The 20,312-nt window shown below is 37.2% G+C and overlaps 1 protein-coding gene across 1 annotated transcript in view; it reads right to left on the minus strand.

Moving 5' to 3' along the window:
- LOC105434107 (uncharacterized) overlaps window positions 1–20,312 on the minus strand; it is a 64,941-nt gene that overhangs the window by 2,803 nt on the left and 41,826 nt on the right. Inside the window, 12 exon segments of the mRNA XM_089075673.1 lie at window positions 2–98; window positions 320–424; window positions 691–888; window positions 1,247–1,408; window positions 1,575–1,658; window positions 1,995–2,062; window positions 2,277–2,432; window positions 2,572–2,738; window positions 3,168–3,274; window positions 3,660–3,854; window positions 9,187–9,341; window positions 18,345–18,579. Coding sequence (XP_088931799.1) covers window positions 2–98; window positions 320–424; window positions 691–888; window positions 1,247–1,408; window positions 1,575–1,658; window positions 1,995–2,062; window positions 2,277–2,432; window positions 2,572–2,738; window positions 3,168–3,274; window positions 3,660–3,854; window positions 9,187–9,341; window positions 18,345–18,579 — 1,729 coding nt within the window.

Below are 20,312 nucleotides of genomic sequence, written 5' to 3' on the forward strand. Positions count from 1 at the left end.
CGCAATGATCACAGTAGCGAGGGACATAAAAGTTGTGAACATTGATGGCCTGTAAAGAGTTGACGAAGAAACTGCATTTCCTGATCCTCGAGTAGTTCCTGCGATTAAGAAAAAAAATTATTCAATTTCAGTCATCTCTTCATATCTAATTAATTTTAATTTCCAATAGATCACAAAAAAATTGTCAAAAAGAGATATAATATGTATAGTATATTATGATAATGTTAGATAAATTATACTAAAAGAAAGATGATTATATATTCTTGATTCAAAAAAAGTTATAAGAATTGAACAATAAAATCATATTTAATTAATCTACCTGATATCCTCGATCGTGGAGTCGTTGTAATCCTCATTATTGGATTGTGAGGGATTGGTTTTATTGGAGTTGGTGCAGGACTCGGCGAATTTCCATAACATTGACCTTAATATAATAATATACATTAAATAATACTTATATAATATAATTTATATAATATATAATATATATAACTTATATAATATAAATTAAATAATATTAATAACAATATAAAAGTCGTCCATTATCTATAATTATGATAATGAAACAAAAAGATTTTCTTCAAGATAAATTTTGTATTTTATTATACAAATTTATATGACTGTCCCAAAAAGCATTTAATTTATGAAACAAACAAATATATAGAAAAATTATCGATAAAGAACACTCACCTTTTTTATAGAGACGCATACCCTGCGTTTTAGGATCTATATTTCGCATGCAATGATCGCCGGCTTCTTTAATGTATATTTCCTCGTCGTTGACGATCAGGCCAACGAAACACTCATTTGTAGCAGTGTCATTTCTCATAGTATAGGTATACATCACGCCTTTTTCCTCCCACTGTCCCAAGCATAGATATGTCCGTTCTAAAATAGCAAATGCATCGTGAAAAAAAAAAAGAAATATTTTGAATGAATAATAATATATAAGTATATAAATATAAATAAAACATATATCAATTAATAAAAAAATAAATATAATAATATATAAATATGTAAATTTTCAAACTAAATTACTTGAAATTATTTATTTAAATTAATAAAATTTATATCAAAATACCACATAAGAATAACCAAACTCAATAATACCATTGTGAAAAAAAAACTATTTGCAAATTATACAATTGTATCTTATTAACACTTTGTAGTCTTCCTACATCTTTTATCTATGTCTAATAATAAATTTTTCACTTATCTTCACTTTTTTTTATCTTTTCATGCATACCTTCATAAAGTTCTCCGGACTCGCAATCGCTCACTTTAAAATACATTATTTCGCGAGTATTGCAATTGCTGCTTAATTCGGCACACATTCCCGACAAATCTGTTATCATTCCCATGTATTGGCCAGTAATTGGACAGGGTGATTCCACTACACGTTCGATACCTTATCAAAAAAACATTTATGCATCAAATAATTGTGTACTTTAAAAATATACAGGTTTATTAAAGATATAATAACAATTATAAAAAAGAAATATAGATGATTTATGTAAGTAATATATATATATATATATATATAATGTGCCCGTATTAATATATATTTCACTTACGTGCTTGAGTCATCCATGTTGGTCCATCCAAATGGGGATCATCGCATAAATCCGGCTGATAAGCCACTAAATTCAAGATCGCTCCTACACGTAATATTATCACGTAGTATTATCTTTATTATTACATGCCTTGAAATACTTGTGAATAAAATGCGATATAAAAGAGACATATTGACGAATAATGAAAAAAATATATATTCTTTAAGAATTTAATATTATATTTATTTTTTATGTTTAAAATTATTACTTTAATTAATTTCTACGTATTCAGAAAGTAAAATCTTCAATTTAATTAAAACAGACTTTCTTGAATTCTTGAAATATTAAATTATAAAACTTTTGACGAAACTTTTGTCGATATTAACAGAGCTGTCACGTAATGAACAATTATACGGAATAATTGATCAAGGAAATAATTACCTAACGTAAATTCCAGTACGTTTTCGCTACGTTGCCTCATCATTAAACACAGAAAAGCGGATCGCTCGCTGAAATTAAAAGTAAAAATGCTCGTTTCACTTTTAACTTTCACTATTAATAAAATAATTCTTAAAGATGCAAGAGTACCCGCGTCTTTTATATATATATATATATATATATATATATATATATATACTACAAGAATGAGCTTATCTCTAATTTTTTATTTGTACCTTTTGACAAAATCAATCGGCAATAAATGCAAATTAAATAATTATTCACCATTGATCCTGAGAGTATACGATATAACGACCAGACTCCTCGTTTGAGTCCACTGTGATGAAGGTGTAACTGTTGTAGCCATTGAGATCGGTGAAAGTCATAGTTCCATTAACTATCAGGGACTCCTCCCACACTCCTTGCGCCCACTTCGGAAATCTAACATTTTTTTTTAAAAGCATTATTATCGATTATTATAAGCAAAGCGTCAATTAGTTAGTTTTAACATATAATTTCGTTCAAGAGTTATGTGTGAGTTATGTAGAAAATTAGCGATGGCAAAATTCGGCATACTCACGTAGCAACATGAGTCTTCACGAAATCCGGAACTATCTTTTGATTTAGACTTTTGCTCAAAATCAAAGTTTCATATCCGCTAGTTGCATTTTCTAAATCCTGTGTGCAGCTCGAGTCACTGCTAAATGCCATATAAGTTTTACCCTTCTTGTTATCACTGTAGTATAGCTAAAAATTACATTATTTATAAATTGTCAATGGTAATCTTGTATGCAAAGTGTGATTAGTATCATGATAAATTAATGCTTTCGCGTGGCATTAACAAAATTAAAAAAAAAAAAAAAAAAAAAAATGCCGATATTGTAACGATATGAAAATGGTAGTTCAAAATGGTAGTTTTTGGCTTTTTTCTCAAAATTCTGTCTTGATAGCCAAATATGATTATTAATAAATTCGTATTTCAGCAGCAAAAATACATTGAAAATGATTAATTAAAATTCGAGAAAAAAAGAAGAAGAAGAAAAGAAATTTTGCCGGATAATGTTTGAAGAAAAAAAAAAAAAATAGATGTTTCGTTTTTACATCACATAGATTTGTATTAAGCGAGCAATTGTATTACTTTACTGCTATCTTAGAATTGTTTATTATATAACATACCCCGCATCTGTATTCAGGCCTGTCATCATCAGCATTGTTATCCCAAAGAGCAAAATATTTCGAGTCATTCGGCCCAGGCCAACTGCCCAAACAATTGTATACAAGAGCTGTTGGAATAAGATATTTCCAAGGTGATTTCTGAGAAAGTAATTTGTAATTTCTTTGTCCTTACTTCAAATTAAAACTTATCAATTGACGAGTACAATAACAAACACAGCACATAACATTTGATTTGTCGATCACGATATAATAGATATTCACTTACTAAATTCTAATTTGCGAAATCTCAAGCACAGTTAACTTTATTGCTTAAGTCTACATTTTTAAAAATATACGAATCTCTTAAATAATATAGATATCGCTTCTCAAATATTTATTATAAATATAATGTATTTTCATTAGAAACATATATGCATTCTTTTTTTTATTTTCATTTTATTTATGTTGATGTAATATCATGAAGAAAAATTTGAAAGAAAAGAAGACGCTTACGCTTCGCTTCGAAATTGCATCGTTTGAAGTTCAATTGTAACACCGAGCCATTCGGACAATTACTGAACTCGGAGGAGAACGTGTTGCATTCCAATGATATCGCAGAGTTATTGTTAATGCTGTATTTGAAGTGATAAAGACCAACGATGGGACAATATTCATTTCGAATCGGCAAACCACCGATTTCTTTCGTTCCTAATAACAGAAAAATAAGAATAACTTAGTCAGTCTCAGTCCTTTTTTTATCGATAAAGAAGGCTCATAAGCTATTTTTAATTTTACATTATTTTTAAGCACTTTTATATTCGATAAAAGAGAATTCAGAATATACCTTATTCATTTTCTTTTAGATGTATCATGTATTTTTTTTATACATGTATACACATAAATATATATATATATAAAACAATATTTTTCATTTTTCTTCAACAGAAAGATATATTTCACATTTAATAAAAATTGAAATTAGGATGTAGTTTAAATGCTAAAGAAATTAATCAAGAACAATTATTATATCTAGAATCACTACTCGATTTGACCGACTCTCGTCGGTTTCTTTATTTAGAAAATATATCTGGGCACGAGATTTCTCACGAATCGAAATGTTAGCGGATGAAAAAGATCTGAGAGAGTACCTTTAGCCACAGAAATCTTTTCGAAATAGCCCTCACAGTTTTTATGCGAACCACAATGAGACGCGATCTATCAGCAGGAAGTAGCTACAAATTCTACTTCACCGTTTTTCAAGCCTAAAAGCTCCTTTCACTCATTCTTAAATCGTTTCTGTCGTCTTTCCCTCGTGACAATAACGCAGGAGGAATGAAAAGGAAAACGACGGAGCCTCTGGATATTGGAAATACATAGGCTATTCATGGCGATTTAATAATAATAATTGTGTGAATACAAATGTAATCCGTTTGACGCAAATATTTCAGCGATCTTCACGAATCTTCTCATTAACAGTCTCGAAGCCTCTTTTAGAAATTTTCTTTAAAAAAATTCAAAGAAGATTTGTTAGATTTCAGATAGGATAAATTCCACAAATTACTAGACATTTTTCCACAATTTCCTTTCCTCTTCCCTTCTTCGCCTTCTCACAACTGCACTGTTTTAGAAGAAAAGAAGAGAAAAGTGAAATGAAATAATCGAAATAATCTCTCGTGATCGCGACCTCACAATGAAAAATCTCGTTACTTGAATCTTCAAGTCATTTATTACATTTTGTGCTGTGTCAAGAAGGAAAGGAAGAAAGGAAGGAAGGGGCAAAGCAATTCCAAGTCCAAAAAATTGGACTGCCGCCGCGTTTCTGTTGCAATCTGCATAATAAGGGCAATTTACTGATTTGTATAATTACGAGTAAACCGGTAATCTCGTTCAAACGCATCAGGTTTTGAAAAACCAACTGAGGCCAAACTGTCGTCTCAATTTTAGTCATCTCAACAAAATTCCACCGTCCCTCTGTCCCTTTCTCCTTCGCGTAAGAAATAATTCCATTGTGCTCTTGTCATCGCGAACGATGTACACGTCTGTCATGCGCTTCTTTTCGCTCGACTTTTCGCCGTGTTCCTGTAATTTCGAACACTGCCGTGTTGCCGAGACCGAAACGAACGAACGAACGAACGAACGAACGAACGAACGAACGAACGCGATTCTCTTCTTCGATCTACCTCTGCAAAACAGCTCGAGAGGATGGACGATTCGGGGGGGGAGGGGGGGGGGGGAAGCGATATTGAGTTAACTCTTAGCCGCGCGGGTTTCTTCAGCTGCTGTTACACGATCTATATAACGCCGTTTCTAAACTTAGAAGTTTCCGCAACACGAAAGGGATGATGAAACATCCGGTTTTTACGAGACATAGAATAGAATAGGCACAAGTCATAATTACTTTTCAACTAAAACAAGTAATCGCAGTACTTTTTACAGTCTCTTTTAAAAAGAAGATATTTAAAATTAGATTTCAGATTTTTTTATTCCTCATTCCTCATTTCCTGTTTCAGCGTCATCTTTATGGGAATTGAAGTATATGACGATATTGCAATTTTGCAAAGCGATGAATACAAATATTTGTTTCTAATAGTAAATTTGTAAGACCGATGGATATTAAAAATTTAAACAAGGGAATTAAAGTAATGCCACATTTTTACGAAAGATATGAAAAAAAATATCCAACATTGTTTTGACATACCCTGGTTTTATTCAATTTTTGTATTATTCGAAACGTTCGAAACTGTCGTTACATTCGATGTTACATTAAGGAATTTTGTTTACCACGCAATAAGTATTATTTTTTTAAATAAATCGCTAATAAGCGCGTTTTGACCGCTCTTAGTGCCTTCTCGTTCGCAATGATTGATAATTTTCAAGAGTCGCTGAGATATAGATTTTGTTAAATTTGATATGAAAAAAAAAAGTTGTCGCAACAATAACGATAGCAAAGTTCATCTTCATCGAATTGGAAGTACGCACGCATTCCTTTGCCACAGACGGCGACAGAGCTACACGATACAATTTTAGCAAAATGAAAAAATATCCGAGGACCCAACATCGCGTGTTGCTCGTGTCCCTCGCTCATTTCAACGGAATGATTAGGACAAGGACCTTTTGGGAGCGGGCCACTCCCACGCTTCCGGCGAATACCTGAACGATACCCGGTTGCTGCGTGTGTACCACCGGCACCGGGAAAAGAAAAAGGGAAACAGGAATGAGACACGACGAAGATCGGACAAAGATGGGAAATCATTTCAACGGAATCTTTTCTTTCGTTTTCTTTTTCTTCCCTTTTCAAATAATCTCAGGATTTTTTTTTTTTTGTCAAAAATAAAAGCAGATACGAGACGAATTTTTATCGCAACAATTGAAATGTCAATTAGTAAGATAAAGATTTTGCTTGAGTATCTTTATTTTCTCTGTTAAAGAAAAAAAAATATGTGCTTTCATCATTGTTCATCAATATTTTAAGAATATTAAAGGGACAAGAGTTGAATTAAAATGAAATTTCAGGATAACACCGTTTCCAGAAGAATAATTATTATCGTCGTGCGTTTTTCGATTGCGAGCAGACATCTTTTCTCGATTAACTTCAATTTTTTCTTTCTCTCGGTGTGAAAAAGATATCGAGTGGCAGTGGCAGTTTCGCCAGGAGCAAATTCGCCAGAATGCGAATTCTTCGACACGACGCAAATCGCTCGTCATCGACACTTCGCGTTTTTGCACGGGGCGGATCGTTTTCTGAAATCCTCTCGAAGCGCCGAGAGGATTCGCTGGAAAGCTTCACGCACGGACGTTCGATTACGTTTCTTCCGGCTCCGGACCACCGGCTCGCGTTTTCGGTTCCCGTGAAGTTTCTCGCGTGCAGCGACACGGATCAAAGCGTGAAACCCGGGATTATGGACGGATATCAGGCTCGACTCGCCACCGTTCGGCCATCTCGATTGTATCGCGAAGACAGGTGGTGCGCGGCGCTTCTTGGGAGCCGCCACAGGTGAACGCGCGTGATAATCTACCGGAAGCCGAGGAATCGATGTTCATCGACGGCAATCTTTATTACTAACGACGGGCGCGAATGAGTACGCGTTAATATGTGCGAAAATCTCTGTGTGTTTTTGAGAATGCGAATGGCAAAACTTTACACCTTTCCTAGCTAGCAGGAGTCTTCCGCGTGCAAAACTTCAGTTTACTCTGATCTTCGGTCATTAGGTCTTAAGAAAAGTTGATTAAACTCTTCAAAGTTCATTACAAGCTCTGCGGTTCGTATTTTAAAATTTAATAACGTTCATGTGGAAAATGTAGGAAAGTAGTATATAAAAAAATAGTATTTTACATCAAATAAAACTTACACACACACACACACACACACACACACACACACACACACACACACACACACACACACACACACACACACATCTTCTATATAAAAGCTGTAGATATAAAAATATATAGATATATCAAATTTATACAGTAGATATATTTTTTTTTATATACACATATAAAAATTAATAAGTTTTCTGTTTTTTCTCTCTTCACATTAATTACATTTCTGCGTTGTCAAGCATATTCCTGCGAAAAGAACAAAATGCGTCTCAAGGTGCGGAGTCACCGTCCGGAGTCAACAGCACACCGCGACACCGCGATTTCCTCCTTACCTCCCCCCCCCCCCTCCCCCCTCGCGTATATGAACAATTATGCAAACGACCCAATCATCTTTAAGAGCGTTTTAATTGACAGACGCGTGAGAAACTCACGCGTGCGTTCTGCACGCGACGTGTGCGTGCCGTGCGTTCCGCGCGGCGCCGAAGCCCATTGTTCCCGGCGTCGTTATGCAAGCTTCATCGCATCCTCTCGCAGCCCCTCTCGCGGTCAATTAGCGATAATTATTAAGAAATTACTAACTCGTCGTGGAGTTACGCCGAACTTCCCCCTGTTTTGCGGAGGTCGCATCGTAATTCGTCCGTCCGTCCGTCCGTCCATCCGTCCGATAGACCGGAAGCCCGCGAATTCCTCGGGCGCGCGGTGCGCAAGAATGCGAGCAATTAATTTGTTTCGATCGAACGCGCGTTGCCGCTTCTGTTACCCTACAGCATATTGCGTGCTTCGTTTCTCTTTTTTTTAGCAGGGGAAATAGGCGCGTAATGAAGACGGACATAATTCATTTGTATCGCAAATCTTGCGAATATGTCCTTTAACATAAAAGAGATTTGTAAAGGATCGCGTCGACGCGAAGAAAAAAAATAATGATGCGAAAGGGCATTTATGGTATCTCTGTTGCTTACAATTCAGCAATCTCTTTCCCGTATTCATTTTATTATCTTTATTTTATTCCAAACGGAGAGAGAGAGAGAGAGAGAGAGAGAGAGAGAGAGAGAGGCCGGAGGAGGTTTTGCTAGCTGGATTTAAAAATTTGGCCAGACACAGGCTTGAATTTAATTTAATTTAATTTAATTTTATAGGATTACCATTAAAATTATTCCGTAAAATTAAACGTGGTAATAATACTGCAAAAATGTTTTATCTTCTAGCAACCAATTTGAACATCGTGCGTAATAATTTTGGAGACTCAATGAAATTATCTTATCTTCTGAAATTGTACTTGGCTAAATTTTTAAACTTGCAAATCGGCAAAATTGTTCTTTCCGATTGTGCGATCGCGTAATATATTCTTTTGACTCATTCTCCGCTATATTTTTTCTTTAGAAAACACCATGACGCTTGTTTTACACTCGCTGCTTATTTTATCATCAGTTACACGGAGTGAGTTACACATTATTCGCTATAGCTCGCTCGACAAGTGGAAAAAGTCGCGTTAATTCGCGTCAGCAATGCTCTAATTTGCTTAAGCGTGAGAGAAACGCGAGATTAGATCGAGGCCTAGATCGGCCTGCATCTCGTATGCGCAAGATCTGTATTCATTATCATGAATACAGATCGTACTTAGCTCTGTGCGGCACACGTCGCACGGGTCGCGGTCTCTGTGTCTCCTGAGAGAGCAAATTATCGGGAGACAAATACTTAAGGCTTAAATACTTACGGTAGAGAATTGAGGTGGAGTTCAGTGTGCCGCAGGAGGCCAAGGCGGCCGACTCGTATATGTAACACCTGTTGAGAGCTTCCGAGAACACCTCAATGACATTCCGTGATCTCCGCAGCAGCCGGAAACACCGTATACAATCTTTGTCGTCGTACCTGCGGCGAGCGAATGTCATAAATTGCATTGCTAACAGAATTACATAATTGCATAAATTACGTAATACGCCCATTTATAACTCTCTCACGTTCTCTTCCCCGTCTTTCGGTTCGGTGCAAACCGAAAAGAATCGGGGGGGGGGGGGTCTTTTATTTGACAGCACCATCTCTAGCGATTTTTGAAACATGGGTATTAAATTACTTTGAAAGTCTCTAAGATCACATTCTCAGATCTAGACACTTTGTGACTCCACCGAATCTTAATTAGTTAGATAATAAACTGGGGGGAAACTGAGTTATTTGCTTGGGACACATTTTCCAAAGTTTTCCATCTGTTTTAAAATTTCGTGATTATAGCTCGTAGCTCTTTCAATTTATTTTAAAATAAATATATAATTTTATAACAACATACTGTGTCTTTTTTTTTAAACAAAACTAATTTTTTAAATTTATCTTTGTGATGGCATATTACCATCCTTTTCGATCCATGATATAGAATGTCGCTACATTTTTATAAGTAATATTCAATGTAATAAATATTTCATAACTTTGAATCTAGAATCTATTGAACAACAATATAATTTGATAAATATAATCAAATCAAGTTTTCAATTTAAAATATTAATTATTAAGAATTATTATTGTATAAAATGTAAATGGATGGCCAATAATACCACCTTCTCCACCACCCATTTTTTTAAAAATAAAATATATGTGCAGTGCCGGGAAATGGCACTTTTCTATGTGTCTATTCTAGAGCTGCCGTAAAAATATCTTATATCAATCTTTTTAATATCCATGCTTCCTCTCCTTGAGACTTATTCGAATTTCTCACGAAATAAAGGTACACATAAGAGAGTCGACGCTAATGGTGGTATAATGGCGGTGCGATAGCGTCTCGATTAGAGCAATATTAGTACTACTCGTGACGAGTACCCTCGTGAATTAACACTCGGCTTACTCCGGCGCAGGAAGTGGACAATGACAAATACCGAGGAAAATAGGAGGACGAGAGGGACAAGGATCCCCCTTGTTCCGCGCGATGCCAACGACTCGGAGTGTGGCGACACGCGATATCTCGCGACGCAAAGTCAAATTAGAGACGCGGGAGAGGATCCTCGCCGGAAGGGATGCGTGTGTCGAAAAGCAAACAGAAAGAGTAAAGGAGTAAAGAGTAAAGAGTAAAGGATGGCGGATCCGTTAAATCTTTCACCGGTTTCGACTTCGAGGTGTCTGCGCAGCTGGAAACGCGACGTGTCCCGCGTATTGTCGAGCGTCCACCTCGGAAACGACTTGACTTTCGAAGAAACGAGGTATTTAAAGAGAGATAAAAGAGGGCAAATAAAGTGGAGGAAGAATGAGCGAGATAAAAATTCACGCCGCGACCGTCTGAGAAATCCCTTTTGTGAAAACGAGTAACTTTTATGCAAGATTATATGGGAATCAGTACGCAGCAGGGGAGAGGAGGAGGAGGGGGGAGGAAAAGGAGAGGAGAGGAGAGGGCACGTTTTACCGTCACGTCGCGCTATCACGGCCGCTATCTACTTGCTTTTCACACACGATTACGAAAATGACAGTGGTTGCGGAGGAGTCATTTGTTCAACAATATCTGATGTGTACCGTGCATTCGCGCAACGAAATCACCGTCACGGTGAAGATGTTATTTAAATAATTGTGAGCTATTAGAGTAACTACATAGACGTGACCGAAGGCAGACATTTGCGTTATAAAGGGTTATGTGCTCAGGAATGTTATTCAGAGTTTGATATTGTATATAGAAACTAATAAACGGTCCCATTTTAATGATATATATATATATATATATATATATATATATATATATATATATATAATTAACAATACCTACACTTCAAATTATTTAGATATATGCCAGGTTTGTATCAATAAACTTTTTTTCTACCTCTACACATATATTTTTTTTTATACATACACGTACGTAAATTTAAATTAATAATAATGAGAAATGTGAGTCTTGTCCAGACACAAATAATTTCATATCCATCAATAAATTTCCTTCTGCTTCTTCATACATGACTCGTTTTTTGTGATTTTTACGTGAGCACAAAAGATCTTGCGGATTAACACAACAATATTATAATTATCTTCATCAATTCAACATTGCATATAGAAACTAATAAATAATCTCATTTTAATGATATATATATATATATTAACAATACTCACACTTCATATGATTCAAATGCTATTTTTGTATCAATGAATTTTCTTCCGCCTTTATACACGTATTTCTTTTATACATACATATACGTAAATTTAAATTAATAATATATAAGGTTATAATAATAATAATAATAATATTATTAATAATATTAGAGAAAATTAATAGTATACAAGAACAGTGAGTATCCTGTCAAATTATCCTGACATAAATAATTTCATATCCGTTAATAAATTTCCTTTTGCCTCCTACGTGCCTCGTTTCTCCTCATATTTTTACACGGGCACAAAAGATCTTGCGCATTAACAATAATAACATTATAAGTATCTCGATCAATTTTCCAAGCCAGCGAGCGCGGAGTAGCGCAATGACATCGGAACATGAACCGACGGTCTCGGTCTCGGTGTGTGTGTGTGTGTGTGTGTGTGTGTGTGTGTGTGTGTATATATGCGAGTGAGTTTAACAACAACGTCGCCGCATACCTGCGCGCATAATCTCCGAGTTGGCAATAGTTGTCGCGTCGATATTATGGGGAACTTGTGGGAACGGGCGTGTAGGCTCCGTTTATCGTTAGTCACCGGACTCCGCCACATATATAGGATCTCGTTCGCGCAAACGGCACTTTGACAGAGAGCGAGAGAGAGAGAGAGAGAGAGAGAGAGAGAGAGAGAGAGAGAGAGAGAGAGCAGCGATCTCGAGAACCCTCTCGGATATTATTCGCCAACTGGAATGTCACGCGATATATAGGATTTGCCCAATTACGCGTAACCGGAACTAAATTCGAAGTATTCGCGGTGCCCGTCTTAAATGCACCGTTCTAAAGGGCTCTCGTTTCCAGATTACCTTCTCCGAATGCAGAAAGAGCAGCTTACGAGATAAAGATGTGGGTTCGTTTGTTTCCCTTGGTGGTTTTAATAGAAGAGGAAAAAAATGTGAATTAAAAAAAATTCAGTTTTAAAAAAACTGTGCATTCTGAATTTTTTAAGTAAAATTCGCGGCTTGGTTGGGCAGAATTTCGGCGTCTGTTACACTTTTTTATTTTTGAATTTGTTACATTGTAATAAATTCGAGAGATATTTCTTCGTTAGTAACTACGTGTTGTGTTTAATTTACGGTCTGAAATGCAGCAATCGAAAACTATGTTTTATCCTCTACTAATATCTAAATAACAATTAAATCCTCGCAAGAAATTTTTACTGAAAAAAATATTATCCCAGCATTAAAAGCATTAAAAAAGGAAGAAGTTCAAGATGCCTAAATCTTGTCTAGCTAAATATAGCCGCGAATCTTACTTATCGTTAAGTTGACATATTCATCTATATATATATATATATATATATATATATATACTTGTTTATTTAAGATTTATATCTATATAATACAAATTTGCGTTAAAATTTGCACTTTCTTCTCTATCAACTTCTCTGTCTCGTGCAACCGCAATGTTCTTTATTTTTTATCTCCGCTTCCGCCTTCTCGATGTAATTTCTTCTTATAATGGTGTCCATTTTATCTCACGTTCCAGATCGAGCGGTTACTTATCAGGATAATAAGCTATACTTATAGATATCGCTATAAATAACCTAACCGGAACGTTATTAATTAGCGCGCTACCGCTAACTTTTGCATTCCATAACGCGATCGAAGCAGCAATATTTGCATGAAAAGACCTGCAATTCAGACTCGCACGTCAAGCCGCGATGTTTGCGAAACAAGTTTAAGACACGAGAGCGAAAGACGTGATGGCTCAGTACGGTAACTTCCTCTTCGTTTATTACTTGTTTCCGAAACTCTTATAACGCGCTGTTTTATTCCTAACTAAATTACGCACGATCGAAATTGCGAATTCACTCTCCATAAGATTGTCATCATCATCATCATCATCATCATCATCATCATCATCATCATCATCATCATCATCATCATCATCATCATCATCATCATCATCATCATCCGACCGCGATCTCCCACTGACCCGAAATGTAAATCGAGTATTGCACTCGAATCGAATTTGCATAACGATGCACGACGCACAGCAAGGCCGGTTTCACACGAGCGACAACGAATCATCGGAAACAGTACTAGAAAAAGAACAAAAAAAAAAAAAGAAAAAAAAAACGCGAAAATGAAGAAACTCTTATTTAATATCGTCCCGCATTAAACTGCGTCAGAGGTGACATTAAAAAGGCATCTCTCTCTCTCTCGCGTTCGTTGTCTGTCATTTCTCGCGAGTGAGAACTTTTCGCGTGTACGAGTCCGTGCATGGCTCTCCATTAATGACCGATTCAATTGTCAACGGCGACGGAATCCGGACGGACCCTCCCCCCTCCGCCCTCCCCCCCCCCCCGCGCCTCGCAATTAGAGTGACAAATGAGTCGCGCGTGGAGCCAGCCACTAGAGAAACATGCGGCTCGTCGTCCCGGAGGAGCGTTCTCTCGTCGCGTCGTCGGAGAACAAGAAGGTTGAGATACGTGGAAACTGGAGGAGAGGCCACACCACCTTCGGCTAGTCACTCCTCCGTCTTCACGGAGAGATTAATGGTGGAGGATGGTATGCAACGAAAGAGAGAGAGAGAGAGAGAGAGAGAGAGAGAGAGAGAAAGAGAGAGACGGGCCCTCTGTTCTATGCGATCTCGCCGAAGGTGGGGCCCGTTCGGCTCACACGAGCTTGCATCCCCGGCGACGATATATTCTCTTCCGATGCCGATTTTTCAGCTTAGGCTTAGCGACTGTTATGCCATGGAACGTGCCATAAGCGCACGTTGTACCGGGCGCTTCACGAGCGAACGTCCGCGAAGTAAACGTCGCCGTTTCAACCGACGTTAGAATCCGTAGAGATGATAATTGAAATGATGATGCGTTTCCGCGCGGCGGTAAATTCTAAATTTTATTATCCCCTTTTTGCAAACTAAAGCTAAAGTTCATTTCATTTCAAATTTCGTTTTAACTTACTCTGAAGTTTCACGGAGGAGAGGTGCACACGGAATTTACGGATCTCAGAAGAGGATATTATTAGACAGATATTTTTCGCTTTAAATAATACGAATAATTAAACGTACGCGTAGCTCCCTCTCTTTCCCTCTCTTTTTCCCTCGAGAATATTAATATTACTTCTGGCGATGCAGGTTGAATCTGCTGCGATCGCATACCCGGCAGATGCGCAAACCGAGATTAGACAGATTAATCGTGGTGTCTCATCGGCGCATTCGCCGATGGATTCTCGCGGCGGATAAAGTAAAGTGGCACGATCTCACCCTTGCAAAATCATTACCCCGGTGGCTACCGGGCCGCCACTTAGAGAGGCAATTTACGCAAATTCTACGTACTACGGCTTTTACGCGCATTGCTTGTCGCCCCGACAAATTATTATTGCGCGCCGCGATTATTGCTAATAGCTCGCGGGCTGCTCGAGCATCCTGGCGCGGGACGCGCCATATAAATGTCGTCGTCGTTTTAAATATACGCGATAATGATGATGCCGCCCCGACATAAAAGTCGCGAGGGACATGATCGATTAAATGTGACCGGGGGGGGGGAGAGGGGGGGGAGGGTAGAAAAATTCAATGGCAATTAAGCCAGACGATCGAATCTCGGGCAATTAACGTGCGCCGTTTCCGAAATAAGTTTTCTCTCTGGTGCGTTAATTATATATATTATATAGTTGCGTGTCACTCAAAGCAAATTTACGGCAGTCTCTATTTGTGATAAATCCTTCGGAAAAGATTAAAGGTGACGCGTCATCGCGGCGAGCTGGTCTGTGTCGGTTAACGACGCGACAAATAAGAGCTCGGGTTTATAACAATTATATCGCCTAAGTGTTGCATTACGTCCGAGCCCTGTGACAATTATCGAAAGATAAACGATTTGTTTACGTTCGTTTTAACGATAACTGTGAGATTAATTGCACGAAACGGGATCGAAATAAGAAATTTGCCAGGCCGTTAAATGCAGCGACGGAGCGACGAGCGGGAGATAACGAGACAGCCAGAGAGATATTGATTTCTCGGAATATTCATGGCGCGATTAGCTTGTTAACGATTCAACGTGAATCGCGAAGTATATGATCGCGTCTAGAGGAGAAGAAGAGGAAGAAGGAGAGGAAGGGATGGGCTCTCACGTGTATGCCAATTTATGCATACTTGGCCGGACAACACCCACATTGCTTCGTGAGCGTCCAGATGCATCTCATGGGAGAGCCATCGATTGGCGCGACGAGGTTCTCGAGCTTTGGATCTCTATGCGACGCAAGCAAATATTGAAAACCTACCTAAATTAAATTTTATAAATAGCAAACTTAAGAATAATTCTCGCCTTTCCTTCCTCATTTTATTCTCCTAAAATGCAGAGCGAAGAGCTCGGAAAACTAAAAATGACATCTATCATCTTATGAATCAGGCAGAATAAAATATATGAAATATATTAAATATATATTTTTAAAAAGTTTAATAAATATTTTTAAACAAATTAAATACTACATTTTTTTAATTTATTTAAATCAATTCAATTAAATATCATATTTTTTTGCGAGAAAGGCTAGAATTCCTTTGATTTACCTCATTCTGTTCACTCATTTCACACAATTATTGAATTTCGGTAATTTTTTAATTATTATCCTATTATAGACATGTAACAAAACCTTATTTGATTAAAGCTATAATAAAATATATATATATATAATTTAACAAAATCATCTATATCTTCTACGGGTCTTAGGGTTTCAGCATTTAACTCTGCAATAATCGGAATGAGATCACCTTAGAAAAGGGATATATCGAAATTACATCGATTTGGGGCGCGAGGAAGATCTGATCTGCGGATTTCGCCATTTTTTCTTTTCATTTTACGGTTCTCGTCCTCCTCTTTCTGGAATTAGCCTGGCTTACGGATATCTGCGCGACACGAGTCGGTCTGTGTCTGGCGCTGTCTGGAGAGTCGGTTATTTTCGTACTCCAGACGAGTCGTAGACGTCGCGGCATCCCCGGGAGACACATCCGCAGGCTAATTTAACCTTAACCCCTTCACACCCTTTCCATTTCCCGTGGCGACAATATCCCCCCGTCGTCTTCGTCGGCGAATTCTGCCTCTTTGGCAGGGAAAGTTCGTCCCTCTCTGCACGCAAACGATCCGACGGCATTCTCCCGTCTAGACTCCCGACAACTTATATAGAAAGTAGTAAAAGTCACACGTCTCTTCCCGGCTTTAAATTTCGGCTTTAAAGTGAATGTTACCAAAATAATTAGATATTATTGTTGTATACTAATTGTTGTAAAAAAAAAAACTGTAAAAAAAAATTTACGTTATTCCAACTGATATATTCACCTAGATATCTTAAAATCTTACAAAAGCAGGATTCACTAGAAACTAATAGAAGACGTTGACGTCACCTACTAATATTTTCGTCACATTAATTGTCGATGCTGAAATAATTTTGTAATTCGCACACACTTCCATCTGTTTAAAATTGAAATCTGCATCATCTTCGAAAGGAAGAGATATTTATTTATAATAATATATTATATTATAATTATTTAAATTTCTGCAAAATGCTATGTTCTGAATCTGTAACAATATTCAAAAATTTCAACATACTAAAAAACATATACACATTATAGTACTCGCGTATAATTTTAAATACTTGCCGATACGTGCGTCAGAGCGCTTCAAGTGTTAACGAGAATGCGAAGAGATTCTATATATATAAGAGAGATTTAACATAATTAGACACGCGCGTAACGCGACGAAGTACCGCGTTCTTCTTTCAGCGCTGCTTCACACTGTGTGCCCCGTTAACGGCATTTACATGTGTGGCGACAAGCGCCGCGGATACGACGGCATTTCTAGTCTTGCAAGTGCATCGTTCTGTGAATACACCGTTACTCCTAATTGTAAGTCGAGCATCACGACTTACCTCGGTCCCGGCCGACTCTCGTTCTTCCTCGGTTTGTAAGAAGGTTGTCGGAACTTCGATACTTACGACGCCGCTCTTTCCGACTCTTTACGCGTCTCTGTAAACTTTTCCAACGATCGTTCGAACGTTCGCGGCTGCTTTTAAGACTTTAACGCCTTAGCGTGGAGATTTTAACGCGCGGAGTTGATAGAGATGAAGAAAAAATATCGCTTCATACACCGCCCGGTGATAATTTATAGTTATACGGGATATGCGATAAAGCGTAAAGATTGAAGTTTTGCGTCAGTCGAGAGTCGTAAATAACGACGCTAGAGTAGACAAAGGAGAATTCAGTAATGGAAAAATTGATGGATGTAAAGAAGCGAATTATTTATATCGTTAGATGTAATGTAGATAATTGAGAAAAGAAATCACTATTCATCGCAAGATAATTAAGCCTAAAATTTTTAAAAATTTATAATTTATTTATTAATTTGTATTTATTTTAAAATTTATGTGATATGAAACAATTGTGTCAAATTTATAGATATAAATTCAATAATAAAGGATTATTAAATTTCTAAGATTTAGTTCATCGTAAGTAATGCCCTCTCTGATCTCTTTCTAAAAATCTCTATATCTTAAAGTAGTCTCCAGTGTATAGACAATTGTCTCTAGTTCTTTCCATGTTAACTGAAAGAAGAATTAAATTAAATCTCTTCTCGGCAAAGAGTGATTCAATTCAAATAACGATCTTGCTACCCCCGATATTTCCCACGATTTAACGAAATAATTCCTGCGACGCAACAAACCTTAGCTTGCAGACACGGCTTTTCTAATCGCTCGCCGCTAAATGGAACCGACCACTTTCCTCGATGCAGGAAATGTCCATGATTCGTCGAGACCTGTTAACTGACCTGTCTATTAGCAGCACATTATCGTCGACCCTCTTGTGGCAGTAGCCCCACACCGGTATCGCGTTGAAGGTGATGTTAATGGTGGAATACTGAATGGGCTCGTTCGCCATGCCTCCAGCTCCCTTTCCGCTCACCTGCGTCACGAATTCGCCCTGGAATTCCGCAGGAAAGTAACAGCCCACCATGAACTGAGGGTCGTAACCTTGGAGGACCTCGCTCGTGATCACGGTGCCGTCTGGAAAGGAAAAGGGCGAGTCTCAATTAGAGCTAGTTGCGCTAAATTACTGAGTTTTTGCGGAGGAGGCAAATTTCTTCAGAAAGCGTCTTAACGCGACTTAACTTTTTTAAATTTTTTATTCTTAATATTTAATTTATTAATTTTTAACGTGTTCAAAATAAATCGTTAAAAACTTTTCTCGTTCTTGTTGTTCCGGATGTATAAAATATTTATAGATATAATAACATGTAATCTTATTGGTATTTATATAAAATAATTACAAAAGTAATATAATACTCTAAGTTGTACATTAAATATTCAATTTTGCGCATTTATTGAAGTAAATACTGTGGAATGAATGGACAGTCAACCGAATGAAATGTAACAAATGACGAAGGGGCGTGGGAACGACTTGTACTGGCGGCATAACGGATTCTTCAATTAATTTTTATATCGTGGATAACCTTCAAACCGGAAATACAACATTCATAATGAGTTTCGTACTCTCGAGTACACTTGAGTAAACATATCGTTTACAACTCGGCAACACACACCACAACTACCTTAAATCATTTTTAGCGACAAGGTTAATAGAAGATTTCGTCGTGACAAAAACCTTTAATATCTTCAGATAAGAAATAATTATATAAAAATTTCAGTATTCAGTATTCTATCACCGCACCGGTGAACGTCTTTCTTAAAGATAAGAATAAATTAAAGATAAAGGCGTTTAGTGAATACAGGTAGAACGGGAACTATAACAAATTCGTGCACTGCCACCCGCATGTCGTGCATTCAGCAGTCCGTGAAAGGTCATTAACGTTACACACTAAGTAGTCGAGAGACAGGTGCGACGATGACAGGTGAGATCACCAGCAGATCCACCACCAGAAAGCAACACTATATTGCTTCTTTTTATATATATATATATATAAAAAAGATATATAAAGTAAATTTGATTCGACTGATATGCCAGGAAAGATATGAAATTATATTTGGTCATAGAATTTCTGTCATTTCTTCCCGGTAAATCTGAAGATTAGAAATATTCACCTTTCATCTTCGTTTTTAATATTAAAATTTTTTCCAATTTTTTTTTTATATTAAATTTAATTTTTCCGACAAAATCTTTCTAAAAAGCATATATATTATTATTATATTGTTTATTATCGTTATTACTAAATTATTTATATGTTACTACGTTTATTTCTATATTATGTATTATAATTATAATTTTGAGATCAAAGTTAATTTTAATGAAATAATCAGAGATTTCAGAAAAGTTTATCTTTCCACAGTTGTTGAAATCTCAATATTCACGAAACTATTTTGCGGTCTGTCGCGATGTGTCTGGAGCACACTCGTGAAACATCATGGAGCACCGACTGAAAAACAGTCAATGTTATGCGTTTCCTTTGTGCGACTCGCTGAACCGCGAACATCTCCGATTCGTCCGATTGCCGCCGTGCAACGCTGTAACAGGTAGCGGTTTTTTGAAAACCTGGTCGAAAAGGCAGGCGGGGCTCATGCGTATGACGAATAAAAATATGTGTCTGATTATCCTCCTGATTATTATTATCCGGCGGACTGCAATTAATCCCCTCGCGCTCAATATTACGATATTGCGATATCGCGTCGACGAGAGAGGTATATCCCCCGCCCGAGGAAACGCATCGCGTAATAAGGCGCATAAAGCGAGAGAATCTCACGCGCGTGCAAAAAGCGATTGGAGCGTGTCGCGAACGCGTAAT

Source organism: Pogonomyrmex barbatus, unplaced genomic scaffold (genome assembly GCF_055798465.1).
Source record: "Pogonomyrmex barbatus isolate J1 unplaced genomic scaffold, ASM5579846v1 scaffold19, whole genome shotgun sequence".
NCBI lineage: Eukaryota > Metazoa > Arthropoda > Insecta > Hymenoptera > Formicidae > Pogonomyrmex > Pogonomyrmex barbatus.